General features: G+C 41.7%; 1 protein-coding gene across 1 annotated transcript in view; it reads right to left on the bottom strand.

Moving 5' to 3' along the window:
* LOC126419049 (leucine-zipper-like transcriptional regulator 1) overlaps positions 1 to 20648 on the bottom strand; it is a 139646-nt gene that overhangs the window by 87511 nt on the left and 31487 nt on the right. The window contains exons 7-8 of the mRNA XM_050086120.1: positions 9403 to 9604; positions 6018 to 6128 (exon numbers count right to left, since the gene is read on the bottom strand). Of these exons, the coding sequence (XP_049942077.1) occupies positions 6018 to 6128; positions 9403 to 9604 (313 nt within the window). The remainder of the gene's footprint in view (positions 1 to 6017; positions 6129 to 9402; positions 9605 to 20648) is intronic.

The raw sequence follows: 20648 nt of genomic DNA, 5'->3' as shown, positions 1-20648 counted from the left end.
TAAATACTTTCTTTGTTTCGGCTGCAAAACCCTTGAAGATTATGCCATAGGACAAAACTGAGTAAGAGCGGACAAAGAATGCTAGCAACCCAGTCTGCAGTTCAATACAGTGGGGGAGATTTCCGAGTGCATGGCAGGCAGAACTGGGCTTTTTGGTTAACTTCTCAATATGTTGATGCTACCTCAGTTTATTATCCATCTGGATGTACAGAAACTGCACACACAAAACCTCATCTAGTGTGAACTTAATGATCTCTACTTCTGGTTCCTTTAAGTCAATTTATTTGTTTGAAATTGCATAAGATGAGTGTTTGTAATATTAAGGTTAAGCTGTTGTCTGTTGCAATGCATATACACACAGTGCAAAATAAATGTCCACTAGCACCATACATAGAGTTGTTTACTAGAACCCTCAAAAATGTAAGCTCTACAAAATTTCTTGGTATATGGATCCAAGAAGATCTAAGATGGGTCCAACATACAAAATACATTACAAATAAATTAAATATCATTTGATATATTATCAAAATTCTTTCCGATTGCACATCGAAAGAGACACTAAAAGATGTATACTTCACCCAGGCAGAATCCTTACTGAGATACAGTATAATCTTTTGGGGAAATGCATCTGCTAGCAAAAGTTGTTTTATATGCCAAAAGAGAATTGTAAGAACCATAGAAAATGCTGCATCAAGAAGCTCATGCAAGCCCTTATTCAAGAAACTAAATATCCTTCCACTACCATGTCTGTACATTTTACAAGTAATCACTTTTGTAAGGAAAATCTTAGAAAATAGCAATAATTTTGTGTCAACTAAACAAAGTATCCACCTGTATAACACAAGGAGAAAGCAGGACATACATGTTCAATATGCACATATAACACTACAACAGAATGGACCACTGCAAACAGGAAACAGACTATACAATACACTACCTACAAATATTAAAACAATAAAAGACACTTCAAAATTTAAAACTGCTGTCCATAAATATTTATTGCAAAAATGTTATTATAGTATAGATGAATATCTTGAAACATAAAAATTTATTGCCAAATACTAAAAAAAAAGAAAAAAATAATTACTTGGGTTAAATATAATGTATGGAAGCTGAACCTTTAGTTGTGATAATATTAAGCCTAAATCAATTTAAATATTCTGTATGACTTAAAAACATGTATTGTAAATCACAATGACTTGTCCAATATCATATTGTATACGTTGTACAACAAATGATCAAAAGGAAAAATAAAAATGTAATGTAATGTTAGTTAGTATTAAGCGTGTCCACCCAGGATTGGAGCAACTGAACAACCTCTACCACAGTTTCAACTACCTCTTGTCACGCCATGAAACTAAAAATTTTCCACCCACTATCCTTCCAACCTCTCCCACAGTGGTAGACCACTGCCCAAAGAACCTACACAATATCCTTGTCCATCCCTGCTTCCAACCCCTTTCCTCATGGCTCACATCCATGTAATAGGTCCAGATGCAACACCTGTTCCTTACATCCTCTCACCCCCAACTACTCCAGTATGGTCACAAGCATCACCTATCCCATCAGAGGCATGGCTACCTGTGAAACCAATCATGTGATCTACAAGCTAAGGTGGAATCACTGTACTGCATTCTACAAGGGAATGACAACTAACAAGGTGTCTGTCCACATGAATGACCACCAATAGACTATGGCTAAGAGACAGCTGGACCACCTAGCTGCTGAGCATGCTGCCCAACACAACGTTCTTCACTCCAATGACTGACTGACAGTCTGCACCATCTGGATCCTTCCTACCGACACCAGGTTTTCTGAATTGTGCAATACATCCTACATTCCCGTAACCCTGCTGGCTTCAGCCTTCGATAGTCACTGTTCATCCACCTATCGCCTTCCTTGCTCCCAGTCCAGCACTACACAGCATTCAATTCCACTAATGCACCCAGTCTCTCTACTTCTTTACTTATCTCCTTCCCTCTCCTCCTCCCTCACCCCATGCCCCTCTGCCTATCTTCCTACTGTATCTAGCTGTCCTACATTGCCTCCAGTCCCCACCATGTCCCTTAATGCTTCCACAAGCAGCACTTTATGGTCACCGATCACCCCTCTACTATCCTCCCCCTCTCTGCCCCAGCCGCCTCCTTCCCCCTATCACCCAGACTGCTTCTCCCATCATGTGCAGTCTGGGCTTGGTGGCTAGAGACAGTGGTCATATGTGTAAGACCTTTCCTTGAGTGAATGTTGACATGTTCAGTAGTCTTTTTGTTATGCCTGTTTGTGACTCAACATTTCCATTATTTGGTAAGCAGCAATCCCTCCTTTTCATAATATTGGTAAAATTATGAAGTATTTAGCTTATTACTGTTCAGATTTTTTCAATGTAGCCATATTTATTGTATAGTTTGTAAGTTACTTCAATATCATCTGCTATGGAAATAATTTATGAACATCTCTCATTATGAATACTGATGTGTAACTGCGAGGCGTGCTTTTTAAGTAAAGTCTGTTTTGCTGTAGACACTAGTAGTTCACGCACATACCGCAAAAAGCACGTGCGTCATGTACCAGCATGCCTCAGGATCAACTGTGCTCAGTTACAGCTCTGTAGCTAACCTGTACGGTTCTGTTCTGTGCTTTCAAAATGCTTAAGACTATCAACTCGCTCGCCGCACATGACGTTCACTCAGTGATATAGTTTTTGTCAGCAAAGAACCTGTCTGCTGCAGAAATTCATCAAAAGGATTTACAAAGTGTATGGTGACACTGTTATGAGTGGAAGCAAAGTGCGTAAGTGGGTACGAGAATTCAAAGATGGCCATGACAACGTCCATCGCCCATGATGAGGACTGCTCCTGTCGCCCTCTTTGATTACAGACAATTTGGTGGCTTCAGTTGAAGCAAGGATTCGTGAGAACAGGCACTTCACAATAACAGGTCTCTCAAACGAATTTCCTGATGTGTCAAGATCAGTGCTTTACAACATTGTTTCTGAACACCTAAAGTTTAGGAAGCTATGCTCCCATTGGGTCCCATAACTCCTAACAGAGGACCACAAAAACCAAAGATTTGAGTGTGCTATGAAGTTCTTGACTCGTTATCACGAAGAAGGTGACAGCTTCTTGAGTCAGATAGTAACTGGAGATGAAACATAGGTTTCGCATATCACGCCCGAATTTAATAAACAGAACATGGAATGGAGACACACACACACACACACACACACACACACACACACACACTTGCATGTAAAGGTGAAGGCCAAACAGACTCTGTCCCAGCACAAAATCATGGCCTCAGTGTTTCGGGATAGGCATGGTGTTTTGTTGGTCAACTTCTTGCAACGTGGGAACACTATCAATGCAGAAGCATACTGCCAAACCCTGAGAAAGCTATGCAGAGCAATTCAAAACAGAAGCTGCAGCTTGCTGAGAAAGGGAATTGTCCTTCTCCATGACAATGCAAGACCTCACACTGCAGGTCAGACCCGCGATTTATTACACAGTTTTGGCTGGGAAGTTTTAGACCACTCACCCTACAGTCCTGATCTTGCAACGAGCGATTATCATCTGTCCATCTGTTCCTCCACTACAAAGAACACCTCAGTGGCAACCATTATAATGACGAAAACGTGAAAACAGCAGTGAACTCCTGTTTATTGGAGCAGGTGGCAAGTTTTTATGAAGAGGGTATTTTAAAATTGGTTGAGAGGTATGATACATGTTTCAACAAAGTTGGCAACTATGTTGAAAAATAGAGTGAAATATGTACTTTCTGAAAATAAATTTACTTTTTTGAAATAACCTTTTGTTGGGTACTTATGTTCAAATGGACCTTACTTTAAAAAAAAACAAAAACCGCTCTCGTAAATATGAAGGGCATTCAGTAATCAATGCAACACTTTTTTTTTTCTTGGCCTAGTTCAGCTGAAAAAATGTGGAACTTGTATGACATCACAGAATATTCCTGCTTTGGTCCCTACAGCTTCATGAAGTCACAATGGATCATGGTGCATTATGTTTCCTTCAAAATGGCACCTGTAATCGAGCTGTGTTCCAAGCAGAGAGCTGCCATTGAGTTTCTATTGGCAGAAAACCAGAGCACCGCTGATACTGACAGGTGCTTGCAGAATGTCTACAGAGACCTGGCAGTGAACAGAAGTATTGTGAGTCACTGGGCGAGGTGTCTGTCACCATCGCAACAAGGTCATGGAAACCTGTCCGATCTCCCACATGCTGACCAACTGCACATAGTTGTGACTCCTATATGGTTGGAATGTGCAGACCTGCTAATTTGCAGCAATCAATGGGTCAAGTCAAGCACCTCACTGCACAACTGGACATCTCTGTTGGCAGAACTGACACTCATCCACCAGTTGGGGTACTCATAGGTGTGTGCCTGATGGGTTCCTCGCCACTTAACACAAGACCATAAAGAGCAATAAAGTACCAACAAGGCTGATCATGACAAGACTCTGCCCAAAATTGTCAAAGATTATGAAACAAAACAGTAAGCCATCAAGTGGTGCCGCATCACCTCTCCTACGAAAAAAAAGTTCAAAGTCCCACCCTCAGCTGGAAAGTCATGCCGATGGTCCTCTGGACTCTGAATGGGTTATTCTGTTTGATGTCTTCCCTCATGGTGCAATGATCAACTTCGAAGTGTGCTGTGTTACCCTCAGGAAACTGAAGAAATGACTTGTGTGTGTTCATCACCACAGAAATTCAAACAAACTTTTCCTCTCCCATGACAACACAAGGTCTCACACAAGTCTGCACACCCAAGAGGAGATCACAAAAACTCCATTGCATTGTTCTACCTCATCCACCCTACAATCCATACCTGACGATCTTTCTTTCTCTCTCTCTCTCTTTTTAAGATGTCATTATTTTATTTTAAATTTTCACTGCTGCTAGCCAGAGAATGTAGGTGCCTAGTAATTTTCCACAATTACTATGCATTGCACACAGCCAGAAACCAGAACAATTCAGACAATAATAAGAACATTAATTCATACACGGTGACCTAAAACTTTCATCAGCTAACCCATAAAATAAATAAATTATATTTTCGTAGCAAGGTTTGCATCTACTGTCCACAATGAAATATTTTATGCACATTATGACAGTGTTAAGTGTAAATCTTACCTAATACACAGTGCATACAAAAAGTATTACATTTTTATTTTGTATCTGTAATACCAGCATGGGTACAAGGCTTAACATAATTGTTTAGGATTGTAGTTAAAGCTTATTTACATGTTTATTGAGATTTCCAACTGCAATAAATAAAAACTTTTGACAACTTTCAAGGGTAACTACCATGCCTAATAAAAATATTGGTGTACAGGGTATGATGCAACGTATGACCCATCTAAATGTCTTAATTAACCGTGTGCTGTCAAAACTTCTGATGAACATGTCTAGAAGAGGAAGGAGGAAGAGGAAGAAGAAGAAGAAGAAGAAGAAGAAGACTATTGTAAGGTGACTGACAGCAACTCGGGAATCATTAAAAAAAAATTGCCATCTTCCCATTGTTTGACTGTGCTAAACCAAGAGTCTGAAACTGTCAGCAAGAAATTCCCAAGTGAGAGAGGATGAAATACCTTTCTGTTTGTTCATGGCATTCTGATGTTGAAGTTTTGTTCAAACACGCTCACCTTTACACTGAGTATATTATTTGCTAAATTAAAGCTTAATTCGCTTGTATGATTGTTGAGATCTCAATAGAATGTTGAAACCCCATCTGTTATCTGTTTGGATGGATAATACTTCTGTTTTGATGAAGACATAATAGTAATCATCTGAAGAAGGTAAAATAAATCCCAATTATGGAATTCTGTGAATATAATTTTGAACTTTCTCACAAGACATCTAAAGAATTAGGTAGTATGTATGAAAACAACCAAATAATGAAAAATCTTTTGCGCATAATTACTTATCTTCTGTCAATATCTTTAAGAGACTGAATGTGGGATCTATAATGATGTCATAATCAGATAATTATTTGGTGCTTACCTGAAACCTATACATCTCACCACTGCGTACATTATTGTCAACAGTTCCTCCAAAAATATACATCGCATCACCAATAACAGCAGCAGCATGGAATAATCGTCCCGAAGGAACCTACAACACCAGAAAATAAGACTAATTGTAATATTTGACATTTACAAATGTTTTCATCATCTATGTATTCACAACCAGAAATTTGTACTCTAAATGAAAATATTTATTCGAACTGAACATAATATTTTAGGCTTCATTTTTTATTTTCTCAACACTCACTAAACTACCCATGAATAATTCACATCCAGACTGTCGCAAGCTTGTCATATCACTTTTACATATTTAAGAGCTACGAAGCACCACCTGAACATCACGTAAGAAAATATAAAGTTTCAATATTGTGAAAAGGAAAGTTGATACTCACTATACAGGGTGAGTCACTAACTATTGCCACCAAGAATAACTCCAAAAGTATGATACAAGCTGAAAAGTTTGCGGGACAAAAGTTGCATGGGATAATGGGGGCCATAATTTGACACTGGTTTTTTTGTTGCTAGGTGGGGTCACTTCAGAGAGATGAAGGACAACTTTTTTTTTTTTTTTTTTTTTTTTTTTATTTTTTTTTTTTTATAAAATGGGATGCTATAGTTTGGTACTTTTTTCTGATAGCAGCTATTGAGATGAATCCAATGATGTGGAACAGTAAGGTCTTTGAAGGTCAACGAAAGTCACAAAGGTGGCATGAACGTCCATTTACAGCAGGTGCTCAAAGTGATGACCATTGGTATCAAAACAGTGTTGCAATCTTATCATGGACTGAGTGGTATTCCTTATCACTTCGGCAGTTATTGAAGTCCATGCTCCTACAATTCTCTCTTGCATATCTTCAGATGTAGTTGGAACATCTTTATAGACAATGTCTTTTACAAATCTCCACAAGAAAAAATCCAGAGAGGTCAAATCTGGCAAACAAGTTGGCCACGACATCTCCTCGGCGACCAATCCATTGATTTGGGAATTGTCTCTGCAATTCATTTCTAGCCATCAACGAAAAATGTGATGGATACCCATTGTATTGATACCACATTCTGTTCCTTGTTCCTAAAGGTATTTCTTCCAATAACAGACCTAATGTTTCTTGCAGGAATGTGGTGCACGTCCTACCATTAAGATTTCCTTTGAAGAAATAGGGGCCTATAAGTCTGTCCTCCAGAATCCCACATGATACATTCACCAACCACGGTGTTTGGTGTGCAACTTGCCACAGCCAACAAGGATTTTCAGTTGTCCAATAATGCATGTTATGCAAATTAACATTTCCATGGTTAGTGAATGTATCCTAGTCAGTAAATAAAATCAAATTAATAAATGTATCATCCCTCTGAATCTGAAGTTGAGCCCATCGGCAGAATTCAATACGATGCATACAATCCGTACCAGTTAATTCTTGGTAGAGACTGATATGGTAACGATGATATTTATGGCAATGCAGAACACAAACAACACTACTCTGTCTCATATCAGATTCCCTTGCGATTTGACATGAACTAACACAAGGATCTCGAGCCAGTGGCAGGAGAACCAATTTTGTTTCCTCGTTAGTAACTTTACTTTGCTGGATATGGTTCTGACCCATTTAAGACCGAGCGAGGTGGCGCAGTGGTTCGACACTGGACTCGCATTCGGGAGGACGACGGTTCAATCCCGCGTCCGGCCATCCTGATTTAGGTTTTCCATGATTTCCCTAAATCACTCCAGGCAAATGCCGGGATGGTTCCTCTGAAAGGGCATGGCCGACTTCCTTCCCCATCCTTCCCTAATCCGATGAGACCGATGACCACGCTGTCTGGTCTCCTTCCCCAATACCAACCAACCACCCAACCCATTTAAGATCCAAATGTTCTCAATTTAACACATAGATATTTAAATGTATTACGTGTAGGGTGAGTACATTGAGGATATCTTCCAGCATATGAGTCTCTAGCGCTCACTGAATTTCGTTGGCATTTTCTGTAAATGAGAAGCATATCAACTTGTTCTTCAAAGGAATACATCATTCACATTCACTTTATTCGACAATACTAGTCTCACCATTCCTATTAGTGTTGTCTTGCAAAACCGTCGAATGGTGTTTACATGTCAATGGAATGTATTCGGAAAGTATTTACTATTTGCACAATATATGAGAGAGAATTTTCAGAGCATGTGCTTCGATAAGTGCCGAAGTGATAAGGAATACCACTCAATCCATGCTAAGAAGATTGCTGCACTGTATTGATACCAATGGTCATTACTTAGAACACCTTCTGTAAATGGATGTTCATGCCACCTTTGTGACCTTTGTTGACCCTACTGTTACACATCATTGGATTCGCCTTGATAGCTGCTATCACACAATAAGTACCAAACTAGAGCATCCCATTTAAAAAAGCAAAGTTGACCTACATATCTCTGAAGCAACCCCACCTAGCAACAAAAACCATCATCATATTATGGCCCCTGTTGTCCCATGCAACTTTTGCCCGACAAACTTTTCAGCTACTATCATACTTTTGGAGTTATTCTAGGTGGCAATAGTTAGTGACTCACCCTGTATAGTAGAGATGCTGAGTTGCAGATAGGCACAAGGAAAAGACTGTCCTGAATATAGCTTTCGGCCAGTAAGGCCGTTGTCAAAATTAGATTACAAACACACTCTCAAGCAAATTCAACTCTCACACACACACACACACACACACACACACACACACACGACTGCAGTCTCAAGCAATCAGAGATAAAAGAAAAGGGGAGGGGGCAGGGAGAGGGGGATGGAGATTGGGGAGGGAGAGGAGGGAGATGGAGAGGGGGAGGGGGAGGAAGAGTGGCAGCGAGCGGGAAGGGGGGAGGGCAGCGAGCGGGAAGGGGGCAGGGCAGCGAGCGGGAAGGGGGCAGGGCAGCGAGCGGGAAGGGGGGATATGCCGGGGGGGGGTTGCGGGAGACGGGAGCTGGTTGGAACTGGTGGGAGCTAACAGGGGGGATGGGAAGGAGGAGGGGAGGGAATAGGGGAGGGGAGGGGGAGGGGAGGGAGAAGGGAGGGGAGGGGAGGGAGAAGGGAGGGTGAGGGGAGGGAGAAGGGAGGGTGAGGGGAGGGAGAAGGGAGGGTGAGGGGAGGGAGAAGGGAGGGTGAGGGGAGGGAGAAGGGATGGTGAGGGGAGGGAGAAGGGAGGGTGAGGGAAGAGGGACAGGTGCAGGGCTATGCCAAAGTAATTATACCCCCTTAAAATAATTCACAGCCACTTTTAATGTCTTTTTTAAAAAATATATCTATTGAATGCATCACTAAACACATTTTTCCCATCAATACTGACATTTTACATCAAGGGCTCTTCAGAAAAGGGTACAATTTACACACCTGTGAATCTGAAGCTGGCATTACAACAGACCATGTCTGAGTATCCAGATCATAACAATGCAAATCATTTGGTAAAGTGCTGTCAGCAGCTCCACCAAAGACATACAGGTGTCTGTCATATGCAACCATGGTGTGGCCATACCGACGGGCAGGTGGTGGAGGTGCACCACGTAGTATGTGCTCTGTTGATATACGAGTCCAGCTGAGGAAGAAATTTAACGTGACAAACTGTTTCCCAGGTTAATAAATATAGTATATTTCATCTGTTATTATGAATTGAAGCTATGAATTATTGAAAGTCTCTTAACACCTTAACCACAGTATCTGTTTTGCCATTGTAGGGTAACAGGTTATTTAAAAGTGACCAAAATAAGACTGAGTTGAATAGAATACTTGAGAGAGTCAATATTATAACGATAAATAACCATCACTAATACTGCCTAATTACAGTTCTTAATACAAAATTATTTTTTAATCACACGCGCACGCCACGCACACATGCACGCACGCGCACGCGCGCCCACACACACACACACACACACACACACACACACACACACACACACACACACAAACTGCAGTCTCAGGCAACTGAAACCACAATGCGAGCAGCAGCACCAGTGCATGATGGGAGGGGCGACTATGTGGGAGTGAGGAGGAGGCTGAGGCAGGGAGAGGGAGGGATAGTACGCTGAGTGTGGTGCTCAGGTTAGTTGGAGGGTAGGGGAGAGGTGGGGAGGGGAGGGGAGGGGAGGGGAGGGGAGGGGAGGGGAGGGGAGGGGAGGGGAAGTAGCAGAAAAGGACAGAAATAAAAAGACTGTGTGTGATGGTGGAGTGACAGCTGTGTAGTGCTGGAATGGGAACAGGGATGGGACTGGATGGATGAGGACAGTGAGTGATGAAGGTTGAGGCCAAGAGGGTTACAGAAACAAAGGACATATTGCAGGGAAAGTTCCCACCTGTGCAATTCAGAACAGCTGGTGTTGGTGTGAAGGATCCATATGGCACAGACTGTGAAGCAGTAACCCTGGCAGAGAATGTAATTCAGCTGCTCTAGTCCTGAGTGGTACTGAGTTACGAGGGGAAGGCTCCTCTGTGGCCGGACTTTGGGAGGTGGTGGGAGACTGGAAGGATCAGGCATGGGAGATTTGTTTTTCACAAGGTTAGGAGGATAATTATACTCAGTGAAGGCTTCAGTGAGACACTCGACATATTTCGGGAGGGACTGCTTGTCACTGCAGATGCGACAACCAAGGGTAGCTAGGCTGTGTCGAAGGGACTTCTGGGTATGGAATGGGTGGCAGCTGTCAAAGTGGAGATATTGCTGGTGGTAAGTAGGTTTGATATGGCCGGAGATATTGATGTAGCCATCTTTGAGGTGGAGGTCACATCTAGGACGGTGGCTTGATGGGTTGAGTAGGACAAGGTATGCAACCGGGGCAAAAGTTGTTAAGGTCCTGGAGAGTTGTGGATAGGGTGTCCACACCTTCAACTCAGATAGCAAAGATGTCGTCAATCGATGTGGGCCAGGTGAGGGGTTTATGATTCTGGGCTTCTAGGAAGGATTCCTCTAGATGGCCCATGAATAGGTTGGCATAGGATGATGCCGTGCAGGTGCCCATAGCCATACCCTGGATTTGATTGTAGGTAATTCCTTCAATGGAGAAGTAATTGTGGGTTAGGATATAGTTGGTCATGGTGACTAGGAAGGAGGTTGTTGGTTTGGAATCCTTACGGCATTGGGAAAGGTAGTGTTCAATAGCGATAAGGCCATGGCCATTAGGAATGTTAGTGCACAGGGAGGTGGCATCAATAGTGGCGAGCAGGGCACTGTGTGGTAAAGGGACAGGAGCTGTGGAGAGTTGGTGGAGAAAATGGTTGGCATCTTTTATATAGGAGGGTAGGTTCTGGGTAATAGGTTGAAGGTGTTGTCTATGAGAGCAGAGATTCTCTCAGTGGAGGCACAGTAACCGGCCACAATGGGGCATCCTGGGTGGTTAGCTTTATGGGTTTTAGGAAGCACGTAGAAGGTGGGAGTGCAGGGAGGAGTAGGAGTGAGTAGAAAGGTGGACTCTGTGGAGAGGTTCTGGGATGGGCCTAAGAATTTGGGTACTGACTGGAGATCCTGCTGGATTTCTGGAATGGGATCACTGTGGCAAGGTTTTTAGGTGGAAGTATCTAACAGCTGGTGGAGTCCTTCCGCCAGGTAAGCCTTGCAGTTCAAAACAACAGTAGTGGAGCCATTGTCCACGTGTAGGATTATAAGGTCGGGATCAGTTTTTAGATGGTGGACAGCGGTTCTTTCTGTAGATGTAAGTTAGTTTGCACATTGAAGGGTTTGGGGAATGGTGGTGAGGCAAGGTTTGAGGTTAAGAAATTTTGGAAAGTTAAGAGGGAGTGATATGGGGGCAGTGGGGGTGGATCACAGTTGGCTGGAAGACAGAACGTAGGCAAGGTTCAATATTGGCCTTTGATTGAACTGATTGGTAGGGTTGGTGGCGAAAAAGTGTTTCCACTGTAGGGACCGGGAGAAGGAGACAAGGTCTTTCAAAAGTCCTGCACGATTGAATTTTGGAGTGGGGCAAAAAGTGAGGCCTTCGGAAGGACTGATATTTCTGTGGGGCTAAGGCTTCTCGAGGATACGTTCATGAATGTGTTGTGGATCTGTTTAGGTTCTGGAATCTGTGTGGTGGTGGGAGTGAGTTTTGGAGGGTGGGGTAAGAGTAGCAGGTCTGCAAGACAGGGATTGTCAGCTATCAGTGGACATGGGGGGAGGTTTGGAGGTTGTTGTAGAGGTGGTGGGCAGTGATACTCCAAGGCGGGAGTAGGAAGTGAGCACGATGGAGACCTTTTTGAGGTGGTGGTGTGCATGTTGCTCAAGTTCCTCCATGGCAAGAGTTTCAGTGTGTGTTTAGGGTTCCAGGAATTTGGTATTGCATAGCAGGAGAATTTTGCAGATGGAGAGAAGGTACTACACAGAGGTTTGCACTTGGTTGATATGGTTTTGTAGGACTATGTTGGTGAGGGTTAAGGATTGGCAGAATCTGAACAGGTGGAGGTCATTATGGAAAGAGGGGTAGCAGTTAGAGATGGGTAATTTGATGGCAAGGCCATTAGGGGGGATTCCATGAGCCAAGTAAAAACGCAGGAACAGTATGTGGGACTGGGATCTGGATAGGGATAAGGAAACTTTTCTATACTGATGCAGATGGTAGGAGCAAGGATCCATGGTGGTGGAAAAAATGTGAAAAATTACGCAAATAATGTAGGATTACATCTAAAAATTTCGCAAAATTACACCCAATACATGTGAAAATACATGAGAAGGAAGAATTGGACACAAAAGGGGGGAACAAGATGAAATCTGAGAGAGTCAACAATAGTGAAGGGTGAAAACTTACTAAAAATGGCGAGAAGTCACAAGAATCAAAGTAAAGAATAAATAGCAAATAAAAGTATATTACTGTGGGTAGCAGATCTGAGGGTAGATAAGTGTGAAGAAGGGGAATGGAAGATGTGACTGGATGGTGGAAGAATTAGTGGATACGAACTAGGACAGAACAGAAAAAGAGTGGTGGTGGGGGGGGGGGGTTTGTATGATGAGATACAAGATCATTTGACATCAGAAAGGTGCGGCAATCAACAAGCAAAAATGCGGTAAATGATGCAGGGAGAGTGATCAATTTGAAAGTATATGTTTGATTAGATTGGCAGGAGTAATGTGGGACATAAGATGCTACACCAACAATCAGCTTGGTCTTGCAGGTGAGTGAGTTTGTGTCTATTGTTGACGAAGGCCTTAATGGCTGAAAGCTTTAACTGAGAGTGTCTTCTTGTTGTGCCTATCTGTGACCCAGCACCTGCAAAATTATTTTTAGTATGATACAATTAAGGTATAGGAATTGAGTCAAGAAAATAATGGGACTGATGCTGTCACACGGTAAGTATGCATGTGCCAAAGATAAATGGCCAATAGCTGTGAAGCATGATGCCTTCTCAGTTGAATGCAGCATCTCTGATGTCTGTAGACAAATCAGTGTGGACATGGCCTTCATTTGAGTAAGAGCTGTTACTTTGTATTGCTGGAAAAATGATAAGTATAACAGAGCTGCAAACTGTCATGAAGTTTCATATGAAACTTGGAAAAACAGCTACTGAAAAATATTTGTCACTAAAAGAAGTGTGTCTAGACAGTTTATCGCATACACAAGTTTTTCTGTGGTTCAGGCATTTTGAAGATGTCCAAGAAGTTGAAAATATCGAAAAAGTAGGTAGTCTGATTCAATCTGACTGTTGATTGAGTATCTGATTGCTGAACTGTAGGAATTGACAAAGAATTCATAAGGCAAATTTTACGTATCCAATTTAACATGAGAAAAGTGTGCGAGACACTGGTGCCAAAAACTCTCACGATCAAGCAAATGAAGTTTGTGAAAATGTTTGTACTTTCACTTGGATTACCACTGATCCCAATTTCTTGGAAAGAATGACTACACGTGACAAATCTTTGTTTTTCAGTTATGATGCAGAAACTAAGCCCCACCACATTCACTGGAATGCCCCAACTTCACCAAGAGTAAAAAAGGGTTGAATGAGCAAATCAAGATTCAAAGACACGATGACTTATTTTTTTCCAGTACTCAGGGAATTGCATATCTTCACACGGTTCCTGAATGTCAAACGATTAGTCAACATTACTACCTTAAGGCTACTGCTCAAATCAGAGAGAGAAGAAGAAAAAAAGACCTGAATTGTGGAAGAACAAATTATGGGTTCTGTATCAAGACAACACACTAGCTCATACCTCATCGTCCGTTAAGAGGTTTCTAGCAAAATACAGCATCCCAATGTTAAGACCACCCACCTTATTTGCCTAATCTAGCACCATATGACTATTTATTCACAAAGATCAAATCCAATGTAAATGGATAGATAAGAGAAATCTACTCACCAAGAGATGGCAGGGAAACACACACACAAAAGGATTTAACTTTTACAAGTTTTTGGAGTCAGTGGCTCCTTCTTCTGACAGAAGAGTTGAAGGGGAAGGGAGAGGGGTGAAGGAAAAGGACTGGAGAGATTTAGGGAAAGGGGTACAGTTCAGAAAAGTCACCCAGAACCTCGTGTCAGGGAAGACTTACCAGATGTGATGAGAAGGAAAGGTGAGAAAATGGTTAAATCTGCATTAAAAGGAACAAGATTTCAGTCTGTTGAAGCGGTAAACGAAAAAGCAGAGGGCATCATCAAGGAGCTCACAGAGAAAGACTTCCATGACTGTTTCCACCAATGGAAAATTCACATGAAGTGTTGTAGGGATAAAGGAGGGGAGTATGCTGAGGGTGACAATAACTAAATACGTATGATTTGAAATAAAATGTTTTACAGCAACCGTCCCATTATTTTATAGCCACATCTTGTACAACAACAACGTCATAACCCTAGATTTTTCAGTGATTTTGGTAACTTTTTATAATGACTGGACTGGAACTTTCTGGGCAATTAAAACTGTGTGCAGACCAAAACTCTAACTTTCACAGGCAAGTGCTCTACCAACTGAGCCACCCAACATGACTCATGACCAGTCTTGTACAAAGTTTTAATCTGCCAGGAAGTTTCAGACAGACACACACTCTGCTCCAAAGTGAAAGTTTCTTTCTGGAAACATCACAGATGCTGTGGCTACATCATGTCCCCGCAATATCCTTTTGTCTAGGAGTGCTAGTCTTACAAGTTTTGCAGAAGAACTTCTGTGAAGTTTGGAAGGTAAGAGACAAGGTACTGGCAGGAATAAAGCTGTGAGGATGGGTCGTGAGTTGTACTTGAGTAGCTCTGTCGGTAGGGCACTTGCCCATTAAAGAAAAAGGTCCTGAATTGAAAGAAAAAGGTCCCGAATTGAGTCTTGATCCAGAACATAGTTTTAATCTGCCAGGAAGTTTCATATGCATGAATACTTCATTTCAGAGTGAAAATTTCATTCTGGAATGACTGGACTCTTTGGTAATTGATGTGTCTACAAAAATACCCAGAGGAGTAAAAGAAATCCCAACATCGTTCAGGGAGTAGTGGTAATACCAACTAAATGGCATACTGACAATTTTTACCTCATTTTATAATGAAGTTTCAAGGTCACTTTATACATACAAGCGACATGTCAAAGTATAGAATATTAGCATACAGAAGACAGAAATTTTATTACTCAGGAAAAGTTTAAGCTGAACACTTTAGTCATATTACACTTCAGTTACAAGCACCTGCAGCTCTCTGTCAGAATGTCTGTAACTATGAAATTGTGTAAATATTAAATTCAACCATTAGTTTTACTTTCTTTTATGCTCTCTCATTCACAGTCCCAGAGACGTTTATCTTCTACCACTAACAGGTTGTCTTTTCTTAGGTTTTTGTTTCACCTCTCTTGTCAAATGAGCAGTGGCAGTGGCAGCTTGTGCAAAATTTTACTGATTTTCTACAATGAGGTAGTCTATAACCTTTTGACTTACAAGTGCAGTAATATTAACTAAAATGAATATATTAATTTTACATATGTAAATTGAACTGTTGAAATATAATTAAATTTTATAATCAAGCAAGCAGTGAAGGAAACAAAAGAAAATTTTGGAGTAGGAATTAAAATCCATGGAGAAGAAATAAAAACTTTGATGTTTGCTGATGACATTGTTATTCTGTCAGAGACAGCAAAGTACCTGGAAGAGAAGCTGAATGGAATAGACAGTGTCTTGAAAGGAAGATATAAGATGAACATCAACAAAAACAAGACGAGGATAATGGAATGTAGTCGCATTAAATCAGGTGATGCTGAGGGAATTAGATTAGGAAATGAGACATTTAAAGTAGTATTTAAGTTTTGCTATTTGAGGAGCAAAGTAACTGATTATGGTCAAAGAAGAGAGGATATAAAATGTAGACTGGCAATGGCAAGGAAAGTGTTTCTGAAGAAAATTTGTTAACATTGAGTATAGATTTAAGTGTCAGGAAGTTCTTTCTGGAAGTATTTGTATGGAGTGTAGCCATGTACAGAAGTGAAACATGGACGATACATAGTTGAGACAAGAAGAGAATAGAAGCTTTACTGAATAGAATTCGGGAGAAGAGGAATTTGTGGTAGATCATGACTAGAAGAATGGATCGGTTGGTAAGACACATTCTGATGCATCAAGGGATCACCAATTTAGTGTTGAAGGGAAGCATGGAGGGTAAAAATCACTGAGGGTGACCAAGAGATGAATACGCTAGGCAGATTCAGAGGGATGTAAGTTGCAATAGTTATTCGGAGATGAGGCATGCACAGAATAGAGTAGCATGGAGAGCTGCATCAAACCAGTCTTTGGGCTGAAGACCATAACAACGACGACAACAATCGATCAGTCATTTAACATTGTGACAGATAAAATGATGGTAGCAGCAGGAACTGAACCAGGGCCAACAAATTGCCAGTCAGTGTACTTGACCACTCTGCCACAGAACTGTTACATCAAGTGCTACTCAAAAGTCCTTCACACTCTACACTTGCTTAATAAATTAGATGCACATTCAAAGAAAACTACTGACTTGGTGATGTGGCAATGTGGCATTCAGTGCTGGAAGTGATAACCTCACATCAGAGCATGGGCAGTCCAAAACAGACAGCTCCATCCCTTCTCTTGAGTTGATCATATCATGGCTGACCATCATTTCAGCACAGGACACTGGTCTCTAGTTACTGTAGAGCGAGTGCTACAAAACATGTTTTTGTCCATTTTATTTGTGCAGTAGCACACATTCAAAAAGAAATGGCTTTTAGTGCAATCTCCAGCTTGTATTCAAAGAGATATGGCATAAATTTCCCATCATGGGAACATGGCAGTTGCTGCGTTGCCACCTGCAACACTATCTGATTCAGTTGCAGTGACTTGCATGCAGCCAATCTTCATACAAGACTTTTGCATTTTAAATAAGTTAAAGTCCATTCAGATAGTTATTATAAATAAGCAAAAGGCGAGAGATAATATTTGATCCTGAACTCCCAGCCTTGAAGTTTTTCTCTCAGTATAACTCAAACAATGAGGTACCTCTAATAGAATGATCTCTTCCATGCTAACTGGCATGAATTCTAAAAATACTGGTCATGCAGAATGTGAACCACATTTTTCTCATGTAACATACTGAAAACTATGGATCAAGGTAGTCAGGCAGATGCAGAATTTCTTTATTTCCAAAAAGTGTTCGACTCAACATTTAAGGAAGTCACAGCATGTTATCCTGGATGGAGAGTCACCATCAGCAGTAGAAATAACTTCAGGTGTGCCCCAGGGAAGTGTGTTGGGACACTTGTTCATGTTTTATGTTAATGACTTGGTGGACAATAATAACAATAACCTCAGACTTTTTGCAGATTATGCAGTTACCTATAAGGAAGTATTGTCTGACATAAGCTGCATAAATATTCCTCTTAAGATAGTAAAAAAGAGGAGAGGCATCATGAAGGAATTATCCAAATGGGATAGGAATCGGTAGATGTTATGTACATGTACAGACAAAAAAATTACAACAATTTCAGAAAAATTGTTTGATTTATTCAAAAGCAAGAGCTTCACAAATTGAGCTAGTCAATAACATGTTGGTCCAACTCTGGCCCTTTTTACAAACAGTTATTTGGCTTGGCATTGATTGGTAGAATTGTTAGAGGTCCCACTTCGAATTCAGCCTCTATAACCAGCAAAGACATCTGGAGACACTTTGGACATCAGTGGGATACCATCCTGATTCTTGTCTGCCATACAGCCCAACAACCAAGAGCGACAGTCTGGGATGCCATTGCATTTCGTAACAGTATCCCTTTGGTTGTCATCTGCAGCACCATTGCAGCACAGTTATACATATAAAGATATTCTATGTCTTATCTGCTTGCCTTTCATGGTAAGCTGTCCGAGATTTACATTACACATGGGGTGAGTTCCTACTGCTTGTCTTCGTGTTTTCTGAACCCTGCCTCGGCCAGCAAGGTTGCCGGATCTCTCCCCAATGGGGAACATTTGGAGCATTATGGGCAGGGCTCTCCAACCAGCCTGGGATTTTGACGATCCAATGCATCAATTTGACAGAATTTGGCACAATATCCCTGAGAAGGATGTCAAACACATTTGTCAGTCAATGCCAAGCCGAATAACTACTTATGTAAGGGCCCAGGTAGACCAGTGTGTGTGTGTGTGTGTGTGTGTGTGTGTGTGTGTGGGCACGCGCGCATGCCAATAAGATTTCAAAGTGGTGCAATGATTGGCAACTTGGTTTAAATGTTCAGAAATGTAACACTGTGCACTTCACAAAGTGAAAAAAAATGCAGTCTCCTGTGACTATAATACCAATGGGTCACAGTTGGATTCAGCCAACTCCTACAAATACACGAGTGTAACACTTTGTAGGGATTTGAACTGGAATGATCACAGAGGCTTAGTGGTGGGCAAAGCAGGTGGAAGACTGGTTTATTAGTAGAATATTGAAGAAATGCAATCAGTCAACAAAGGAAATGTTTACAAATCACTTGTACAAACCATTGCAGAATACTGCTAAAGTGTGTGGGACCGGTACCACATAGGACTAAGGGGAACGTGAACACATGCAGAGATGGGCAGCATGAATTTCCAGAGATTTGTTTGACCCATGGGAAAGTGTCAAAGAGATGCTGAAGAAACTGAACTGGAAGACTCTTAAAGATCGACAAAAATTATATTGAGAAGGCCTACTTATAAAGTTTCAAGAAGCAGCCATAGATGATGACTCTATGAATATACACTGATCAGCTAGAACATTATTACCACCAACCTACTGTTGATATACACTCATCCAGGTGATAGCAACATCACCTAAGGAGGAATGACTGCTAGTCAGGCCCATGCACAGTGCTTGTAGTATCAGTGAGTGTGTTGTCCATGCTTAGGATGGGAAAGGCGAGCAATCTATCTGAGTTAGACTGACGGCAGATTGTGATGGCCCAGGGGCTTGGCACAAGCATTTTGGAAACTCACAACTTGTCGGATGTTCGAGGAGTGCTGTGGAGAATGTCTTCAACACATGACAAAGCCAAGGTGAAACCACATCCAGAGGGCCACCCCTCATTCCAGATGTCAGATGTTGTAGGCTGGGCAGACTAATAAAACAAGACAGGTGGTGAACTGTGGCAGAACTAACATCAGATCTTAATGCTGGGCAGAGTGCAAGTGTGTCTGAATACACAGTGCACCGAACATGCCTAACAATGAGCCTCCTCAGCCAATGACCCATATGTGTGCCAATGTTAACACCACAAAATTGGCTACTACAGCTGAAATGGTCATGAGATATTGGCACTGGACATTGGCACAGTGGCAGAGCGTTGCGTGGTCTGATGAATCCTGATACCACCTTCTTCATACCAATGGCAGGGCACCAATCCGTCATCTGCCAGGGAAACAACTCTTTGACACCTGCACTGAGAGACAGAAACAAGCTGGTGGCAGCTCCATTATGCTCTGGGGAACATACATAAGGGCATCCATGGATCCAGTGGAGCTTGTGCAAGTCACCATGATGGCCAAGGATTATTGTACACTGGATGCAGACCATGTCACAATGCCAGGAGTATGATGGAGTGGTTCGAGGAACACAGTGGTGACTTCTCTTTGATGTGCTGGCCCCCCACCTGCCAAATCTGAGCCCAATCAAACACATCTGAGATTTGATTGAATGTGGTGTCAGAGCTCATCTCTCCCCTCTCCAGAATTCGTGGTAATTAGTTGACGTGTGTGTGTGTGTGTGTGGGGGGGGGGGGGGGGTTGCGCGCACGTGTGCATGCAGATGTTGTGCCAGCTCCCTCCAGTGACCTATCGAGGTCTCGTGCTCCCATGCCACTACTCATCAGTGCTGTTATCCGTGCCAAAGGTGAACATACTGGCTATTAAGTAGTTGGTCATAATGCTCTCGCTGATCAGTGTACTACAACCCCTGTGTATTGTTCACACAGAGATCCTGAGGACAATAATAGTTTAATTACAGCATGCACAGAGGCATTTAAACAATCATTCTTCCAATGCTCCATATGTAAATGGAGTCATGAAAAAACCCTAATGACTGGTACACTGGAACATACCTTCTGCCATGTACTTCATAGTGGTTTGAGAATTATACATTTAAATGTTGATATTTCTAAGAAATAAAAGAAGGAAAAGACAAAAATCGAAAATTTGCCAAAGGGAAGAAAGGGAAGGATAAGTCAC

Source organism: Schistocerca serialis, chromosome 9 (assembly GCF_023864345.2).
Source record: "Schistocerca serialis cubense isolate TAMUIC-IGC-003099 chromosome 9, iqSchSeri2.2, whole genome shotgun sequence".
NCBI classification, from domain to species: Eukaryota; Metazoa; Arthropoda; class Insecta; order Orthoptera; family Acrididae; genus Schistocerca; species Schistocerca serialis.
Note: the sequence above shows the minus strand (reverse complement) of the source record. Positions and strands in the feature narration are given on the sequence as shown.